The sequence below is a fragment of the Drosophila suzukii genome, chromosome 3, assembly GCF_043229965.1.
Source record: "Drosophila suzukii chromosome 3, CBGP_Dsuzu_IsoJpt1.0, whole genome shotgun sequence".
Classification (NCBI taxonomy): Eukaryota; Metazoa; Arthropoda; class Insecta; order Diptera; family Drosophilidae; genus Drosophila; species Drosophila suzukii.
Window position 1 is genome coordinate 79,659,487 of NC_092082.1, and position 21,403 is coordinate 79,680,889.

At 37.9% G+C, this 21,403-nt stretch overlaps 1 protein-coding gene across 1 annotated transcript; it reads left to right on the plus strand.

The window, feature by feature from the left end:
- The first annotated feature begins 2,298 nt into the window (after window positions 1–2,298).
- On the plus strand, window positions 2,299–15,937 carry naz (nazgul). The gene is made up of 5 exons (XM_036821992.3): window positions 2,299–2,438; window positions 4,702–5,348; window positions 5,921–5,984; window positions 15,273–15,419; window positions 15,509–15,937. The coding sequence occupies exons 1-5, from the start codon at window positions 2,341–2,343 to the stop codon at window positions 15,753–15,755; spliced, it is 1,203 nt and encodes a 400-aa protein (XP_036677887.3). The 5' UTR covers window positions 2,299–2,340; the 3' UTR covers window positions 15,756–15,937.
- Window positions 15,938–21,403: the final 5,466 nt, after the last annotated feature.

Here is a 21,403-nt window from a genome sequence, read left to right on the forward strand (position 1 = left end):
TCCATTTGAGTGTGCAATTTCATTTATTTCGAAACGGGTGGAGGGGGTAGGATTGAAATGGGGATAACGATAGCCCCCATATATTGGGATGCTGTTCAATCAATTGTTAAACCGGAAATGGAAACAACACACTGCGAATGCGAGGCGTAAAGTGCATTGAGTGCACTTTCCATAGCTCCCATAGGGGCTATGAAAACTACAAACGACGGTAGTCAGTGTGCTGCCGACTAAATTACTCGAAAAATATATTTAGTTGCCGGCATGTTTTATGGATGCGTTGTAATTGAATTGAAGTTTCAAAGGGTGAGAGGGTGGAACGAAATGGACCGAAAGCGAATGAATGGCTTTTCACAGACCCGGCGAACGAGTGATGAAGGCCCTCCGCTGAGATCTCTTCTGGATAATAAATTTGGACACTGTGTGCCAAGGTAAATAAGGGCGTGGAATATTGAAGGTTTGTATTTTATTTAAACAATATTAAACTAGAATATTTAATATTCATTAAGATTTTAAGATTTTTTTCTTTTAACAAGATGTTTAAGTAGAACATTTATAGTCCTTATGTTCATATCAAGTGTAATTTTTCGCTTTATAATTGAACTTTCTTTATACTTAATATAAACATTATCAAGTGTAAATCATAAATAATTAAAAATATCATCAATTTATTTATTTACATACGACAGACAATTGTTTTGCACTCAATTATTTTGCATTGATTTGTAAAACTGTTGAATCATAAAGCTTTGAAGCCGTTGACAATTAGCATTTGGGGGTAATTAAATTTCCCACTTTAGGGACGTTAGGCAATTACTCAATTAAATAACCATATTTCCATAATTGATGTAATTGCATACATCAGTTATTAGCCTTTAGATTTATTTTTATCAAACCCTTTTCTGTTCATTTCCTTGCCACTGTGTTTTTTGAAATTGCATTGTATTAATTCAATTAAATCCTATGATAGGTTCAAATTAAAAACTGTGTATTTCTGAATTTAATAAAAAATTCTGTTAAAATAACTAAATAATACTTAGTAAATATAACCCTATATTTCAACCATTTTTTCCTTATCTTATCCCAACAACAGCTATTAAGAAATAATTTAAATTTGTGGCCACAGGATATACTATAAATTAAAGTAATGGCAAAAAAAGTGGGACCTTCGAGAAGAAGCCGCGGTAAGATTAATTGAATCACATTAGTCTGCGTTTTCACATACAAAAATATGCTAACCGAATGCGTAAACCGCAGGAAAAAAAGCGAAAAAAAATGGTTGAAAAGCGAAATAAAAACACAAATTAAAAAATGGAAAACGCGTGTAAATAGCGAGCAGAATTTCCCGACCCTCTCACGTTCTTTTATTGCGGCCTGTGCAAATTTGCACCTAACCTTAAAAACGACGACAGGTGGGAAAACTGGAAAATGCGGAGGGGTGGGAAAATGAGGAGCCAGGGGACGGCACTCATTTTGTATGCCGCGCAACAAGCATTTATGTAAATTGAAAATATGCCGGTGACGTTTCAAGGGGCGAAAAATAGGAGGCTGTGCTGAGAGGGGGTGAGGGTGGTCATTTAAATTCAATTGTCAACGACATTTTCTTTGCCGGCTCTGCAAATCTGCGCTCAAATGTGAGTGAATCCTCTCCCAAGCCCGCATTTAAACCGGGATCTCTCGCTAAAAGTGGCTAAAGCATTTAAGAACTTTCCAGAAATTATAAAAAATTTAATATCAGAAATTCTAAGACGTTAAAATTCATTTAAATAAATTTTAAATGTGATATAACCAACATTATATATATACAAATATTATAAACTATCTTCAACTTTTGGTGAAAATAAAATACTATAATAATTGTTATAATTATTATGTTATCATAATTCAATATACAAATTGATTTTTTCTAATATTCCGAAACAAGATAAGTATTGGTAAATCAAATAATTTAATATATATTTTTTCTCAGTGTTTTAATTTCATATTCTTTCTTTTCCTTAAGTGTACCTTTTTTGGATATTAGTTCTTCGTATTAATATTTATAATAATTTCTTAGTTATTATAATCAAAACACTTAAGTTCCATATTCTTGTCATAAATATTTCCCCACTTTTCCTTTAGAGAGTGCTCACTGTACTTACGCGTGTGTGCTTACATATATGCTGCGCCCAGCGGGTGACCACGCAAAGATAATTTATTATTATTACTACGGATCCCGTTCAGTTGGCGTTCAACAATTGTGCCGTGCAGACGACGTCACAGATTCATTCATCGATAGCCAGGAAGACAAAGTGCAGCCAGTGCAGCTACCTCAGGGGAATATCCATAAAGAAGCATCCGAGGATGGAGCGACTGTTGACCATGTTCGAGGAGGCGGATCCCTTCTCCACGTGGTGGCCCACGATAGCGGCCCTCACGGTGGGCATTGTGATTACGGTGCGGTGAGTGCGATGAGTCAACGGAAACTGTGTTTTTTTGTCTCCCATTTTTATCACCCCCAACCCCTCTTCTCGGGGCATAAAAACTTTCGCCTCGGACACACGTAAATAAATGTCGCAGCAGCCCAGTGAAAACTCACCCACTTCCACCATTCGCGAAAAACTTTTTAAGTGGATTTCATACAAAGTCGGCAGAGAAATGAAGAGGAAATGCCTGAGCAGTGTTGCAGTGAAGACCCGGGTAATATGTAGTATCTAAGGATTATTTCCATTTTGTTTTTTACTCCCGGTACTCAGGAGTATTCTATATAAAGACTAAATTGTGATCTAAACAAATTAGAGTTGGATAAAGATAACTTCTGCATAAATTAAAAAGTAGAAAGTGAGAATTTCCATGATATTATTTCTATCATATCATATTTCTATGATAGGTATTTAATAGAATACAAAAATTAGAATATTTTCCCAGATACGTTTCAGTTTAATTTTGGATTTGTTTAACCCCATCGCAAATCCAAATCTTAGGTTAATTTATTAGAGAATTTCTAAATCTTTTCTTCTTAAATAAAGTCTATATTTGAGAAACCCACCAGAAAAGCTCGATTTATATACGGGGTATCCCAAAGTCTTGATATTACCTAGCCTTCTTACACTCTTGTTTTTGTTATTCTTGCGCTCTGCGAGACTCGCGGTTTTTTGTGACCCCTTGCTATCTGTCGCTTTGCAGTTGCAGGTGTTAGTATAAGCCGAAAAAGCGGAAGCGGAAATGGAAGCGACTGCAATATGGCACTCCAGCCACCCCCTTTAAGTCCCACCCCCTTCCCCTGCAGCACCGCCAAATATTTACAAAGTGGATTTGCGCAAGTTGGGCTCAAAGTAAATGAAATGCCAAATGAATTCCAAAATGAAGGATGGCACGGAAAACTTAGAGCTAAGTGCCAAAATAAGTCTCTTCGCCAAATGAAGTGGAGTAAATGGAATGTGGTGAAGATTATATAGGAAATAACTGACTGCAAACTGCTGAAATTTAAGTGGCTACGATTGTGGAAGCAATTAAAAAAATGGCTACGTTCAATCCAATAGCAAATATGACACTATTTTGCATAAAAATCATTAATACAGAGACAGACAGTAGATTGAATAATTTAATTTGTGACTTCACAAAATGAATGTCTAATTACTAACTTGTTTGCGAATTTGCCATGCATTTTATTTAAATTATACTAAACTCAAATTTCAACACAACAGCACTAACGAACATAAAATGTAATTAAACGAATTGGAAACAAATTAGGACTTTGTCATGCGAAATAATTGACTCCAATAGTGATTGTCCCTATAGTTACCTGTTTATGTGGGAATCTACTAAAATGTTGTGTTGCATTGAAAATCCAGAAATAAATACTAATTAGTCAATTAAATACCTGTGTTAAGTCAATGCCATTTTGTTTCCTGAGGCTTAAAATTAAATAATTTAACAATAACAGTTTATACAAACTCGACAAATTTATTGAAGATGAAAATGAGTGGCCGGAGTTAGTTAAATCCCGAATCGCCCTCAGGCAGAATTATGCAAATGGGCACGCTGATTCCATTAACGCCTATCAATAAGCCAAACCTCCGATAATATTCCTCCATCACCCTCAGTCAATAAGCTGCACCAGGCACTTAAAGAAATGTAAGGTAGATTTTTAAGATTCGTATTTTAAAAAGAGGGCAGAATCTATCACATCGTAAGCTCTTCATACTGGAAGCTAATATTTTTTAATATTTCATAGAGGGCCAATTTCTCAATGTCATGTTAACTTTGTCTTAAACTATACAAATTGTTGTCAAATTTTTCTATCGACAAGTTAAAACTGACAACTAAAAGACTCTGTAAAGATTTTTCGTTCATAAAATTAGCATCACATTCAGAAAAATGATATTTCTTACCGTAATGTTTAACTACAGGTTAACTTTCTCTGTCGGATAAACAACTAGAATCTTAAAATGAGATTAGGACGTTTTTAGAAATTTAAACTAAATGAAAGTTTGCGTTTAAAAATGTTCCTTTTTCTGGCACCCCCTGAGTTTTGGAGACCTTGTCGTAAATTTAGCTGAGTGCACACACGCGACGAGGATGCAGGACGTCATTAAGCGAACCATAAACCACAGGCCACATGCCACATGCCGCATGCCACTCCCACCAACTCTCTCAGCACCACCCCCCTTCCCCTCACTTGTCCATCCGCCATCTAATCTGTATCCTTTACCCGCATGCCAGGACCTTAATGAGCGGCCAGCGCTGTCCGAACGATAATCAAATCAATGAGCAAATCGTGGTGGTCACCGGCGGCAGTGGTGGCATAGGCTTTGAAATTGCCCAGGCTCTGGCGGGTCGAGGTGGCCGGATAATCCTGGCCTGCCGCAATCTTAAGGCCGGTGAACGGGCGGCGGCCATAATCAAACGGGAGCTAGGCTGCCGCACCCCGTTGAGGTCGCCGGATGACAATCCTGCGGAGAGGTACTTCGTGGAGGCCCGCTACTTGGACCTGTGTTCCCTGCGCAGTGTCCATCACTTTGCCGGCCAACTGATGGCGGAATTCGAGCGGATCGATGTGCTGGTGCACAATGCCGGCGTGGTCTTCGCCAACACCCAGGTGCCCACCGAGGATGGCTTCGAGCGGCACAGCCAGGTGAACTACCTGGCCCCCTTCCTGCTGACCCACCTCCTGCTGCCCCACCTGCACCGGTCGGACCAAGGACGCATCATTTTCGTTTCGGCCCACGCCCATCAGGGGGCCAAAATCGATTTCGACGATCCGCTAAATGTGGGCACCTGGTCGGTCAGGTTCCATGCCCGCGAAGCCTTTGCCCACTCGAAGCTCTGCGTCCTGCTGGCCACCCGATGGTTGGCCAGGGAACTGAAAGGTAAGTGCCCAAAGTTGGGGGTCGGAAAGGGGGACGGGTTCCTCCCGAGAGAACCAAAAACTGCACTCAAAGGAACCCTTTTTTCGGGCTATCTCAATTGCTCGGTTAGTGCCCATTAGGCCGGAAAATGTAATTAATGAGTTCATATCTTTACTGCTCTTTAACTTTTCTTTAACATCTTTAATATGATTTATTTTGGGAAAAAGTATAGTTTATTTCTGGGGAAAACCGTTGAGTTGTAATAAATATTTTTTTAGATGTTAACTAATGAACAACATATAATATTAATAATATACTATAGAAGTTAGTTAAAGTTTCCTATTAAATGAATTTATTTAAAGTACATGGGAGGTTTTCAATATATTATTATATTATATAACAGTGCCTATAAATTGTATACCTCCATATTTGTATCATAAAATTCATCAATGCTGATGGTTTCTCCCTTGAAGTTTTCTCTCATTGCAGTGTCAACATTTTTGCATAGTTTGCACTGTGAATTATTGATGCATTCACTGCGCAATCTTGATTTCCGAGAAAGAAGTAACGAAAATCCGCTAATTTCCCCACAGGTACCTCAGTCACGGTCAACTGCTGTACCCCAGGACTCGTTCGTGGAACCCGCCATTTTCGCAAGTAAGTAAGACCCAGTGAGACCCAGACCTCAGACCAAACTAACCAAGGAGAACCCGAACCGAAAAGCCCGCAGCCCAAATTGAAATTCAAACGAAACCGGGGCAAAGTGTAAAGTGCAAAATGCAACTGAAAGTCTAACTAAATTTTAAGCTCATTTCGTGGCCGCGCGAAAGACAACTTTTGCACTTTCATTAAGCAACGCTAGTTTTGTCTCCATCTCCATCTCCATCTCCCTGTCCTTGTAGCCCACTTTCTCTCTTTCTTTTTCTATCTCTACAACTTTGTATCTATATATCTTTGAGGTTGAGGGGGCGTCTCGTTTTGATGCAATCAAAAAGTTGCCAAGTCATTCGGGCGGGGCTTGAAATGGAAACCCCCTTTTTTTGGCAACAGCATCAAGGTAACACATTTCAAACGAAGGCCAAATTCATTTGGAAATTCCAAATGAGTTGGTCAAATACCGAAAGCCGGCCTAAATGCAACCAGAGAAATTGGGTATTGGATTGCCAGGGGAAGTGGAAGCAACAAAGTGGATAACATGTTAGCATGTTGAAACAAGAAATCAAAGTTTAAAATTTCCTAAAATAATTTAAACTTGTATTTCAATTCAATTTTCTAATATTTTCCTATACCCATTCAAATCTAGTCCTCAAAAAAGAGGTATTTAACAGCAATGGAAAACTAAGCAAGCCAAAAAACATACGCAGAAACTCATTAGGACTCATGGTCATTTCTGGTTGCCATCGATTTTCAGGCTACACGATTCACCATTAGTTGGCAACACTTAGGTCTAACATGTTCAAGCGTACCAATATGCGAAAAGGGGGATTTACATTTTGTTTCTAAATCCGTTTTTGAGGCATGCAAATTAGTTGTGATTCTGTGAGAAAAAGCTGAAAACCAAAGAAGGGCATTTGCACAATACACAGAAAAGGACGTGCAAACACGAGAAACAGTTGCAAATTGCGGAAGGACAAAATGTCAGCAACAACAGCCATCAACAGCCACATCAGCAGGGCACTGGAAAAAAATCATAGTACTTTCCATTTCAAAGAAGAATTTTTCCATTGTTGAGCGCTCATAGAAAAAAATTCGATTTCCCATTCTCCAAAACTTATAGAACGTTTTAAAAATAATCAATAAACCCAATTAAAGGTTGGGTATCATTGATCAATTTGAAAAAGATATAGGTTTCTTGAACTTCTTTTAAGTATTGGTATATAAAGGTGTTTAAAAGTATGCAACAATAAGTTTAACAACGGGAAATCGGATAAATTTTTCGAAAAAACGACGATTTCTTTATATTTTCCTTAGATATTTCAAAACCCTAATGATATTAGTGTCACAAAGTGAAATTCTTTTTTTGCCGTGTAGAGCGCAACAACATTCGGCAAACGGCAATGCCAGAGCCAAATGACAACAGCTGCAATGAACTTTCACCCAGCCACGCCCACAGCTCATCATCAAATGCAGATGAGCTGCCATCGAGTGGCAAAGTCGCCAAAAAAAGAAAGAGACAGACTGAGATAGAGAGAAAGAGAGAGAGGGCTGCTGGGGAAAAGTGAAATGCGGTAATTAAAAGCGGCCAAGTCAGAGACGCGGGTCGGCCGCAATTGAAACGGCGGCGGGTCAAGCTCGGGTCCTACTTTTGGCCAGGCTCCGTTGGGGTCAACTTTGCCCGCCGGCCCCGCCACGACGTCCCTTTGAGTTATGACCCAGACACACACCCCGGTGACAGTTAGAGTACCCCCTACTTTCGCCTCGTTGACGCTGCTGATGCTGCCAGTTGTGTTGGCAGCTCGACTTTTACTGAAAAGATTTATTTCTCTTTGGAGCGACGCAGGAAGATATTATGCCCCACATACAGCTAATCGTTCAAACTACTGGGTTTGGATAGAGTCAGCCTTTTTTTGCTCAACAAATAGTTAGAACTATGCTTATCTTTAATATATACTTTTTATTAGTCGTAAATTCAATGGAAAAAACATTTAAATTTGTTATTCCATTTAAGAGATTTAAAAAAACCATTTGAAGTTGTCGTAAGATTTCAAATATAATTATATTTTATATAAAATTTAAAGCCACATAAATATTTTCTTGACACAACACACAATCAATTAAAACTATCAGATAAGCATGATCAATTTTTAAAAGGTAATAGTAATAGTAATCCTTTAAGATTTATAGTTATAATTTGGCTAAAATCTTTGCTAAACTTTTTATACCCGTTACTCGTAGAGTAAAAGGGTATACTAGATTCGTCGGAAAGTATGTAACAGGCAGAAGGAAGCGTTTCCGACCCCACAAAGTATATATATTCTTGATCAGGATCACTAGCCGAGTCGATCTAGCCATGTCCGTCTGTCCGTCTGTCCGTCTGTCCGTCTGTCTGTCCGTCCGGATGAACGCTGAGATCTCGGAAACTATGGGAGCTAGGCTATTGAGATTTGGCGTGCAGATTCCTGAGCTTCTTACGCAGCGCAAGTTTGTTTCAGCAATGTGCCACGCCCACTCCAACGCCCACAAACCGCCCACAACTGTGGCTCCTACAATTTTGATGCTAGAATAAAAATTTTAACTGAAATGTATTGTTCTCATCAATACCTATCGATTGACTCAAAAAAAAATTTGCCACGCCCACTCTAACGCCCATAACGCTTAAATCTGTATACCGCCGGTAGGTGGCGCATTTTAATCTCGCTTTGCTGCTTGCATATCTCCATTTAGCTGAGTAACGGGTATCTGATAGTCGAGGTACTCGACTATAGCGTTCTTCCTTGTTTATAATGGTTTTTTTGTATGGGCTTAAAAAAAAGGTGTCTAAAAGTATGCAACAATTAATTTAAAACCTTAATTAGTATGAATTCAATTGGAAAATTATTTTCTACACTCAATTTTAGATACGTTTTTGCATAAAAAACATATTTAAAGGCCATTTGCTTTGATATATTACCTAATCTTTCTAATACCACTAGAGTTGGCATCTCTGGTTGCCAGCATCAAGTTGGTGACACACTGTGAACTTACTGCCGGCCATGAACATGAACATGTCCGGGCCCAGTCTCCTAATGATGGGACCAGAATTAATGCGAAATTTATTGATGCCCTCTAAGCTGGCACAAAAGTTTTTCCTTGTTCTTCCTCGGCTTTCTTTTTTTTGGCAGTTATAAATTAGAATTTGCCGACAATGTGCTGGTACAGAAGGCTGGCTGGCTGACCCTGAATGCGAAATCATTTCTCGGGAAATACGTCTATTCGGAGTGTCCAGTGTGGGTGAGTTTTGGGGCTGAAACATTCACTGATTTATTTATTCAAGCGCGTAAACCTACTCCCATTTTTTTGTCGCGATAAAAATCTTGATTAATTTCTTTTAAAGTATTAAAAGAGATAAAAAGGATTTAAGAAATGTAGTTTTAATGGGGCTTGCAAGCTGGAACTAAAAGGGTTTTCAGTTAGTGATAAATAACTTCAAGTGTAGAGGGACCACTTTAAGTAATTTCTGTGGCATTTAAGCAAATAAAGTAATTTTCAAGTTGATACATTGCTTACATACGAGATGATTCAGACATTTTAGATAAGGCAGGCAGATTAAACATCGGCCAACGTCCATTGAGTTTGTAAGTTATTATGAGCCTGTTCATAAAGCCCTGTTCGCACATGTGGCATACACATGTAAATGGGGATTTTGGGGGGTCCTTGTGGAAGGCCGAAAACCGAAAGCCCAGGACAATAGGTAGCCGGAACAGGACAGGATCCACTCATTCGGGGACAATGGAGCAGGTGCTCAAGTGTGTAACACACAGAGATACAAACGAACACAGTTGCGCACGGTTAACACGACCAGCACGTCCAACAAATTACACAATTCAATGGCAATAAATGATGTAAAAGAGCCAACGATTATAGATACACTTCCCTTGTGCTGCAAACTCCAACCGAAAGAAGCAAAAGTTGGTCTGTCAGAAGCCAGGAAAGCATAATCCATCATAGAACACAAATTGTACTGTCTGCATATGTACAAGTTTAACTACCCAGCTTGAGTTCCAATTCCCATTCCCAGATCCATTTCCCAGCCCAAGCAGAAACATTGTTAACATGCGTCATTACAATTTGCAAAATGCCATAACAATACGGCAGCAAAAAGTGCCCTGAAATGGGGAAAAGCTGGAGAAAAGAAAGGAAATCAAATGCCTTGGCTAGCGTACAAATCATTTGGACATAAAACGCAGCACCTTGACAGGTGGAGGTGGCATGGCGGTGTGGACAAGGACATGGGTAAGGATATGGCCAGAGAGATGGGAGTGGGAATGATAATGGCAGTGGGGATGTGGAGGTCCTGCTCCTATAGGCATGGCACGTGACCCAGCGCAGCGCCAAGAACAACGGAAAAGCCAGGCCGACGAGACACAAATTATATTTTAGAGATGAGCCCAGTTGCCTATAGAACAATATTTAACAAATTGCGAATTAATTACTGTTTGATTCTATAAGGCCTTCTGAAAAATATTTTCATTTAAATAAAAAAAACAGTCCTTATAAAAAGGAGGTATTTAAAAGTCCAAAGTCCATCAAATATATTATTCTAAAGATGTCTAGAAGTATACTTTTTGCTAAAACCTTTCTGTTGTTTTAATAGTATAATAAAAGTGATTTCTATCCTCCTTTGTATTTTTCCAGATGAGTTAGTTTTGATAGCAATTACTATAAAGTACAGCTCCTAAGCATGTTTCCTTAGCTTAAAGTATACAGTGAACACAAAGAATTATTCTTGAAGAATGTTAAAGCTTAATACTATTAAATTTTGTAATACCTACTCTCAACTAACACTCAAAATATTTTATATATGAATTGAAAATTCAAAAATATTTGTAGAACATTTAGAATATTTGTGAAATTTTGTGGTTGTCACCGATTGCGTGCGGTTTAAACAAAAATTGCTCAATTTAGTTGTATTGTATTCGGCCCGAACAAGAAAAAGAGAAAGCCAAAACAAATTAAACGAAATAAAACACATGCTCACCTCTAGTGGCCAAGAGCCCGCCCCACTCAACCCAGAACTTGGCCAACTGCTGCGGGCAGCGGCAATAAAACAGCAAATGAACAGCGGAAGCGACATCAAGTGGCTGTACATGTAGGTGAATGTGAGTTGGGTTCCTGCCGGCTTGGCAGTATGGGAACTGCTTGATGCACAAAAGGGGCACTCAGAAGATTTCTAGGGATTTTTGAAATATATTTTATAATTTTATATCGACTTAGGAGCCCTACTTCCTGGTTACTGCATTAAAAAGTATATCATTTTTATGAAAAACTATTGAATGGAATATTGGTTTACGGTGTATTATACACATTGAAATTGATAGATCTTTTATTATATACAATTTTTTTAAAAAATATATAAATGTATCATAAAGACCCTTTTAAATTTAATATATCTGAAAATGTTTTTCAGAATAGTTTCATAATTGCTGAGTATATTTAATAAACAATTATTTTTAGGTCTTTATAAATGTATTTTTTATATATTCCCGATCTTTTCCTTATATCGGGTATATTTTTTCCAAGTGCCTGTAGCTTACATGCATTGGCTTCCTGTCCATCGGTTGTCTCCCTGTTGTGCTTTTTGCTGCTGCATTCTGTTACATGTTTTGCCTTTGCAAGTAGATTTTCTTTTTACAGACTTTGTAGCGCCAAATTGAACTTTTGTTGTACTTACACACCACGCCCACGCCCTCGCCTTCTCGTCCTGACATACTATACCATAGTATAAAGTATATACCATGCACTATTCATATCGGAGATAACTCTGACTTTCGTTGGCAACTGCAAAAGTGCTGAAGCAGCTGTCATCCTCACCCATGCACTGCAATTCCTATCCTGGCATCTCCGCCCACTTCCCGACACTCGTCGGGCATTTTTTCCCCAGCTGCCATTGATTGAAAAACTGATACCTGCTGGGCTTTCGAGATTGTGGCCCGAACGCTTATCATCTGACTGCCTTTGTACTGCATCATCTTGGCAGGAAGGTCAGTTTATGGTTTCGCATCAGAGCTGATTTATTGGGGTCCTTTATCCACTTGATGGTTGTATATTTACATAGCTGATCGGAACTCAGCGATTTACTTCGTTTTGATTGTGACTTTCATCGGTCCAGTTTAAGCTAGAGTTTAAAATGTACTTCATTTTATAGTTGAAATGGAAATTGGTTGATTTTATTAGAATACACATCAAATTTAAAGCCAACATAATAATAACCAACTATCTATAAAAAACAATGGCCAGAAGGACTCTTAAACCTTATCCGCCTAAATTGCTGTCCAATAAAAACAATTAACGTAGCGCATACGCTATTAATTTTTGCCCTAGAGTGGATTCAATTTCCGCTCTTGGCCCATCTATTGTGGTATTAAAGGAAAATACTCGGAAAAAGCCATGCTCGTTTTCCTTTTCAAGCCATTTTGCTGCGCTTTTTCCTTTGGCCGGCAGCGCACTCACACGTTCAGCTAAGAGATTTTCCACGTTGGTAATAGCAGGTGGTGCAGGTCGGAGCTTTAAATGAACTTTGCACCGCGCCAGCTTAGCGAGTCAGGCAGAAATTTTTCAATCCCACCCACCTGGTTCTGGCCCATATAAAGTAGGAGTATATCAGACTGGTCGGTGGCGTATAAGTAATATTACTCCAAAGAACATATTATTATATTCAAAAAACAGAAGTAAAAATTTGTATTCAAATTTTGTTGAATGAAATCATTTTAAATTACAGCAAATATTTTTTATCTATAAGATACCTTCTGTTTTTCGTACCTTTACTTTGTTAAATGTCAACGGAGCTTCATAAGAAATTATTTCCGAATTAAATCCAGGAAATTTATCTACTCTTCTAAGCCCTCCAATATTTTCTGACTATACTTTGTAAACGGCCATTAATCAGTGAATCTAGAGAGTAACCCCCAAGTCTAAGCCACACGACCCAGCCACACACATTTATTTTTTGTTTTACACATTTATCCCATTTTTCCCAACCAACCATCTGCAGCCCCTGCAGCTTTCTATGCACTTTAAAAATGCAACCAGTGGGGTGGGGGGTTAAGTAAAGGGGAGCAGGGGGGGGTCGGTGGGTGCAAGGACAGATACTCGTATCTATGAAAACGCTGGCGTAAAACGATGAATGGAATCAACACCAGCCTCGACCCAGGGCAAGGAGATTTAACTTTGTGGGAGAAATGGGGTTCCATGGGGTCAGAGGGAGGGTCCTAGGGCCAGGTCAGACCAATTCATCCTCAGTGATGGGAAAGGTGAAATCTTTTACCAAGTAAAAGGTCCATTTACCTACAAAAAATATAACCTGATATGAGTTAGAAAAAAAATTATCATAAATATTATCATAATATAATGAATATGAAACATCAGTAGATCTTGTATAACATTTTATACTTTCGTTAAATTTTAACAACTAAAAATATTCTTAAAATTAGTAATATAATATTGCAAAATAATAATTACATTCAACAACAAAAATTAAAATGTAGTTTAAGTCTAGACATATTTAAATTTTAGAATATATTCCTTATGATGTACCTAGTTATAACTAACTGTATAGAATACTACCCATCACTATGAACACATGCTAGGGCTTTTATGCGTTGCCCGTATCTGTGCGTACTATGAAATGAATGAAAATGAAAAGCAGTTAATGCTCAAGTCACGGAAAAAGCGTAAATGGAAAAGTTAAACGCATTAATTATTTATTTATCGTTTTATCGTGTTCAAGTGTCGGTGAACTTGCTCACCGTTCACCGTTCTACGTTCTACGTTCATCGTTCGTTGCCCGCCTGGAAAAACAAAAGGAAAGCGGCAAACGAGGGCGCAAAGCATTAACAACGACAGCTAAGCAAATTGTGCGCAAGTTCGTAATCCTTCCTGAAAAGGCAGCATCAGTAGCACACCAAGAAAAACATAACACTTTAACATTCGCTTTTTACATTTAAGAAAAAAAAAATTAAAATATATGCCAAATATATGTCAAATCAGCGTTGAAAAGTATTCTCTGCCGCCACACGCACAGTATGTAATAGTAAAATGTTTTTCTTAAATACCAGTGTAATTCGTATCATCTTTATACCTTCATATATGCTTTTAAATCAGTGTTCAAGAGCATTTTCTGCCGCCACACGCACAGTATGCAACAGCAAAATGTTTTTTTAAACAACAGCTTAATTTGTATCACAATGAACAACAAATGATAAATTCAATATATATTGATTAATTTTTTCTCAGTGTCCAGTGTAAAAAGAGAGAGGTTAAAAGAAATGGTTGAAAGCCATTTCGCACAACTCGCTGAGCTCAGTCGCTGGAATTGGCCCACGCCCAGCTGCCGAGATGGCCAAAAGCTGGAGATCAACGTTTGAGCGGCTGAATTGAATGGGGGACATCTGGAGGCACTGCCGCCCTTTTATCGCCCCAATTGAAAATGTCATTAAAACAATGCACCAAAAAGGAATTGTTGAAGTTTCGTTAACAGGCCAGATTTAGTACAAACTGTATACAAAACTTAACTTGGATTTAACTATTTAATTGAAAACGGAATCTGCTTTGAATAATAAACAGGAAAGTTAAGCAATAAACTTGATTTTTAAGTTTCGGCATAACTTGAAAGTTTTAAGATAATTTCCATAATCTGAATCAAAAGAAATTCAACTGGCAAACAATCAACAGAAGTATTCTCGTCACTGGCATTTATTGGGGAAACTATATAAATAAATCAAATAGTTATTGCAAGTTTTCTACTTAATGTAATTATTTAAGATGTCAAAACTGCACTGAAATTATTTACGAGGACATTTTAAAACATAAAGTAAATCAATACAACTACATTGATAAATAAAGGATATTAAGTGACATAATTTAAATAAAATATTTTATTTGTGAAATTCATGTAATGTGTTCCGTCTAATTTTTAACATTGAAATAACTTTAATCAAAATTCTTAAAATCCCTAAAAATAGGACCTTGACTTAAATATTTTCAAATTAAATAATGCAATTTTATATGTTATGTAGTAAATATTATGTTTTACTATTTATTTAACCTATACAGTTCAATATTATTTCGTATCCTGAACTGTGGCTCTAAGGAATTTTAAATTAAATTAGCCTAGGAATTAAACAGATATTTAAAACTTCCCCTTGAAGACAAAAAATGCATTTAAAAGGGCCTTAATTACTTAGAACGTCTGCAATGTTGCTGGCAAGCTTGACTTACAATGGGTACAATAATTGGTTAACTTTCCAGCTCCCCGCTGATGTCGTCCATCTGCGTGAAGGCGGTCACCTACCCGTGGATGTGGCTCTTCATGAAGAACGCCTACGAGGGCGCCCAGTGCGCCATCCGCTTGGCAACCGATCCCCAGCTGAAGGAAGTCACCGGCGAGTACTTCAAGTGAGTAGTTGCCATGGCCACTCCAGTTTCTGCTGGCCGCATTAGCAGCACTTTGTTGGCCACTTTTTACCCCTCTTTGTCCATTGCAGTGACTGCGAAATTGCTGAAAGTTCGGAGACGGGCCAAGACAAGGAGTTGGCCAAGAAGCTGTATATGCAAACCATAAAAACCCTCGAAAGCGTTACCAAACTAACCGTCGACAGGGAGGCGTACGGCATGGATTTGGAACTGGAGACGGGCTCTGAACTGAGGCTAGAGGCACTGGCGGAAGCGGAAACGGAAACGAACCAGGGAGCGGATGAAGAGGAGGAGCAGAAGGAGCAGTCATTGGAGTGATTTATGCCTGGCACGCGGCCCCAGTTCTTTGGGGACTGCCAACTGCAACGTCTATTTGCATTTGGTTTAACAATTGCCGCATTAGGCAGCCTCCTTTTGCCTTTTTTTTATGGCTCCCCGACTTTATATAGCCCCCCCATGATTCCACCAAGAAAATAAATGCAACTTTAATGTGCGAGCAGCAAGAATTTGCCGAATTTGTACTTTTCTTGGAGAGGATTTTCGAGTTCTAGTCGATGGGCCAAATATGTTGGTGCTTGTGCCTTTGATTTATTTCCAATTTAAAATGCTCTCGGCTGGGCGAGAATCCCTACAAAAGTCCTGAATGGATAGTCCCAGGCAATTTGCGTAAATAATAGAGAAGGCGGGGCGCATTTAAGGGGATTTTAAAGAAGCCGAGAATGCTAGAAATTTATTTCAGACATTACCTTGCCAAATAACTTTTTGTAATTGAATTTTTATTGAAATATATTTTTTGGCACTTAAACTAGACTTTAATATTCTCTATCCTTTTAAAAACTTTATTTATAACTTATTTTTTCTTCCAAACAACATGTTTTGTTAATTAGAAACGAAAATTTAGCTAGAAACTAATCCGAACCATGCAAAAATTCAAAAATAATTTCCATTGCAGCAACAATGTGTAAATAAAACCCAAAATAGCAGCCCCGAATTGTAATCGTAAATTTAGAAAACCAAATACTGGGATTTCCATGGGCGAAAGCCTGAATGAAGGAGAATCAGCTAATTGCGAAATGTTTTTCGCTCCGTCTAAACTTGGCCCACTCCCAAACCCCGGGGCCAAAATGGCAACGCGTGCCAACAAACTGTTGATTACCAGCAACAACAAGGTCTTCAGCACATACAGATACATAGATATAAATCTATATATGGACGGAAAACAAACCAGAAATGCAAGGCCAATTATTTTTAGTTCAGCTAAAACCGATTTCCATTATAATGTGTGCACAATGTACAATGCGAGGCTTAGACGAGAACATGCTGGGGGCAGACAGAGAATTGTACATTCCGAGGACCAGGATCTCTTGTACACAGAACAAAATAAATAGGTTATTTGGTATCTGATTTTGTAGGATCAAGATAATCGTCTGTCAGTTTTGTGTTTTAAGAGGTAAGATGTAAGAACTAAGGATTGAACACAAATTAAGCTAATTTGTTGTAATCTTAACTAAATCATGAAAAATTATTATTATTAGGGTAATTATAATCGGAATGGTGATAAGATAAAAAAATTCATACATGGTTAAAACAATATATATATTATTTGTAGTGTTGATCTTAAAATAAAACATCGCTTATAAGTTTTAAATTCTAATGATGGAATGTTGGTAACAATATTCAAATTGGATTCGCTTTACCTAAAGAAATATTTTTAAAATTCAATATTAAACAAGTTTACCGAACTAAAATAAGAGCTCGAATATGTTATTACATTAAAATATTATATTATATCAATATATTTTTCTGTGTAGAAGGACACATGCAACTGTCTCGACGCAGCCCCGCTTTGTATGCTATGGAAAATCTCTTTATTATATTACGTGCGACGCTTTTGTTGTCAGTTGGCAGGCGGCACAGTCCCAACAACAAAAGCCAGCCTCCCCCATTTGGAAAAATGGCCTCCCGCCTCCCACACCACCCATAACCAACTCTCCCCCCCGAAACTCCCATCCCCCTCGATTTTTCCGGGCGGGGTAAGCGCCATGTGTTGCTAGAGCAATTTCATGCTTCCCTTTTCGGAGTTCCTTCGTTTGACTGGCCCAGTTTCTTTCCGCCCATTTTCCCCATTTTTCTGACGCTGCGAAATGAAAAGCTCTTAGCGTGGCAAAGCGATTACGTTGCTGGCAAAAAGCTTTACGTTTCCGGTTACCTTTCCGCAGCGGCATGTTACCGTAATATACAGTTTACGCGCTTCAATTCGGCCGCCAAAAGGGGGTTTCCCGGAACTCCAAAAGGCGACTGGCCTCCGGTGTACCATGTGCATCCATTGAAAATAGTGTGATTAATCTGCCTAATTTTTTTCAGTGCAAAATAGAGCTTTTGGGGAGCAACAGTGGCCCATAAAAAGCCCGCTCACTTGACTCTCTTCGATGGGAATGCTTATCTCTTAAGTTTCGACTGCTCTTTGTTTGACACTTCTCTGGATTTTATAAGACTTTTAATATTACGTATACGTAAACAATCTGAAGATGTAATATATCAAGTATGTGTACTTCATAAATACTATTTATCTTTTAGAAGTATCTTTGTAAAACAATAATATTTATGTAAATTATAAGTTATAAGACAAAGTTATACGTAAGTGTTTGATTTTAAAGTTGATGATATAGATTCTGTGGAAAGATATGCTGTACACCAACTATTTTCGAGGCCCGTCCAGAAATTTTCTATAACTCGCTAAACTGTTGTTAAATTTTTATTTTTTGTAAGTAATACTATAGGTATTACTAGGATTATGGTAACCTGTCAACCCTGACAACTCTTAGCTTTACACCTTCTCTTTTTCGAGAACATAGGCCCATTTCTCTTCGTTACAACTCCCAAGCTTTTAAGACACCTGTGAGAAAGCTTCGCGACCATGGCTTTCACCTCTGCCGCGGATTTCGGATTGTAAACAAACGCCCAACCGAAATTGAGAAGAGTAAATAAACAATGGGAAAGCCAAAATAAAGTAGAATCAATTGGAGGAAGCGCGTCAAGAACGAATAAGATGTGAGAAGTGATGGGGTATTCGAAAATTCAGCATCCCAAGAATCTTGGGTACTCTGCCCCGAATTCTGAGAGAATCTCTGCGGAATTTACAAGGAAGAGAGAGCGAATAAACCCGAGTCCGAAATCGAGAGTTGAGTTGAGCTCGGGAATTCCATTTGGATTTTGCTTTTTCTGCCGTTGTTGCTGATTTGTTTGCGATTGCTGCTGGCCGCTTTTGAGAATTTCACTTCAGTTGCGCGGCGGTCGAGGCGAAGTGCAAACGTGCGAAATTTTCTCGTTGGCCCAAACGACAAAATCAGCGCAACGTGGACCTTTCCACGATGCTGCCACACAAATAAAAAAAAAATCACGAAAAGAAAAAAAAAATAAGAAAATACTACGACACACACACAAACACACAGAGAAACGGCAAACAAATATTGAAAATTCTAAGGAAAAGCGCCTAGGGAAATGGGGCACGAGCAAAGGTGTGTGTGTGTTTGTATCTAGCCCCTGTCCGTGTGCATATTAATTATTCAAATTAATTGCAACACATTTTCAACAAGTCTATATATATACCAAGTGTTGCATCTTAAATGAGTGTAAAAAATAATCGACGGAAAGTCGCCGTCGAGTGACGCCAGCTGAAAACAAATTAAACGAAATGAAATTTCCCCGAGAAACATTAAAAATTAAGTGTCACAGTCGACTCCTTCGCAGTTTCCCGAGTTTCCCGAGCTTCCTGCTTCCTGTTATTATATCATACTGTGCATAAGTGGAGTGGAGTGCCTTTGTTGCCAAATTGCCACGTTTTGTTGTTGGTCGTAAGTTGGCAAAGTGGTGGTTTGTCTTTAATGCATGTAATTACTACACACCAAAATTTAATCATAGCATGCAAAGTATGCGAATGGTATGGTAAATATATTGATAAATACAGGGTAACTGCTTATTAAGTGGGGAAAGAAAATGGAGGAGGTGCTTTTCCACTCTGCTAGTGCTAAATGTCTTTTAACTGTGCATATTCTTAAATAAATCAATAAGATTAGTCGCTCTTGGACAATACAAATACAGAGTAGAAAAATTTAATAAAATAGTAAATAACTACGGAAAACATATTTAATAGATCCGAAACTGAATTGGATAAAAAGTAATATTCCATAAAAATATTATTTTAATATATTACAAAATATTTCTTATAAAAGCTGACCTATACTCCCTTTCTAAAGTTAATCCCTGATATTTCCTGAAGGCAATATACTGTATTATTTTTCTGTTAACTATATTTATCGAGTATACACTGTACCATTGTCCTGCCACGCTTCAATGCAAATGTTTGTCTGCGCCCGCGCCCGTTAATATTTATTTTCTCCTTTGGCCGGGCGGAAAACCTCCCATTTCGGAGTCCGCCAGGCACTTGAGCTGGAAAAACAAACAAAAACACATTCGAGTTGTTCCTTGGCCTTGGTATTTATGGCCGGTGCGTCAGCCTGTGGCACACACACTTAACATGGAATACCATTAAGCTGGTCCCATTATCGCATCTAGTTCTCTGGAGATTTCACACAGAAAGAAACATAATAGTTTCTAAGATAGGTTACAAAATGTATGTGTTCTACAGAACCAAGTATTATTATCTAAAAATTGTTTGCAAACTGAATCTGACATGGAATACTATTAAGCTGGTCCCATTATATCATCTAGTTCTCTGAAGATTTTACACAGGAAGAAGTATAATTGTTTCTAAGATAGGTTGCAAAATGTATTTGTTCTTCAGAACCAAGTATTACTAAAAATGTTTCCATACTGAAACTTACATGGAATTCCATTAATCTTGAGGCATTATCGCAACTAGTTCTCTAGAGATTTCATACAGAAAGAAATATAATAGTTCCTAAGATAGGTTTTAAAGTATATGTACCCTTAAAAGCAATTATTATTATCTAAAAGCCGTTCCCAATTATTATTCCAAGCCGTTACCAATTCGACTTCAAAAGACTAGATACACTTAAGAATTCTTAAAACCCAGATTAAGTTTTTTTTTCACTGCAGAGGATTTACTTGGGCTCCACCCCCAGTGGAATTTGAACTTGTCGTGGCATCATCATCGCATCTCGTTCTCGCTTTCGCTCTCAGCTCGGAATTATTATCACCTTGCTAATTATCTATCGATGATAATGATGATGCCATGCGAAAGACCCCTCCCTATCGTGCCCCTTAGCCCCGTCTCATTCGATTTTCTTATCAGAAAAGAGCGCGCGACTTTTGCGTCGGCTCTGCCTATTTGCATTTTATTTCGCTTTGTTTGTTGTTTCACATGAATCGAGAATTCTAATAATATTCCAACAAATAAACATGTGAGTACGGATGGCCCAAGCTCCAAAAAAAAAACCATCCGATAACCGATAGGGGGCAAATATTAAAACCCATGAGAAAAGGCCGTTCTATGATTTCCAACTGGAGATGTCTGCGTGAACAAGATTTTCATAATTCGACAAAGTTTCGAAACAAAAATGTTGCAATTTAATTTTATAAAACTAAAGAAAACACTTGGTTGTTTGTTTAACGAAATCAATAAACTCAAATTTGTTGAGCGTTCTTGGCATGAACAACTCTAATTTACTGATACATTTAAAATCTAAAAATGTATTCCAACAATATCAACATATCATTTGAATAACAAACCAATTACTAAATAAAGTTTATTTAAAACTGATTCTAAAGAAAACCTATCTTAATTGTTTGCAATTTATTTGCTGCTCTTATTTGATTTGTTATTTGATATATCAATTCATTATTTAGTTCAAAATTGATTAGCAGCAATAAATATATATTGTGCTAATGCCAATGTGCAAAAATCGAATATGCCTAATGAATCCATTAAGTGCAATGAATATAAATAACAGAATAAAATATTTTCAGACACAACACAAAAATAC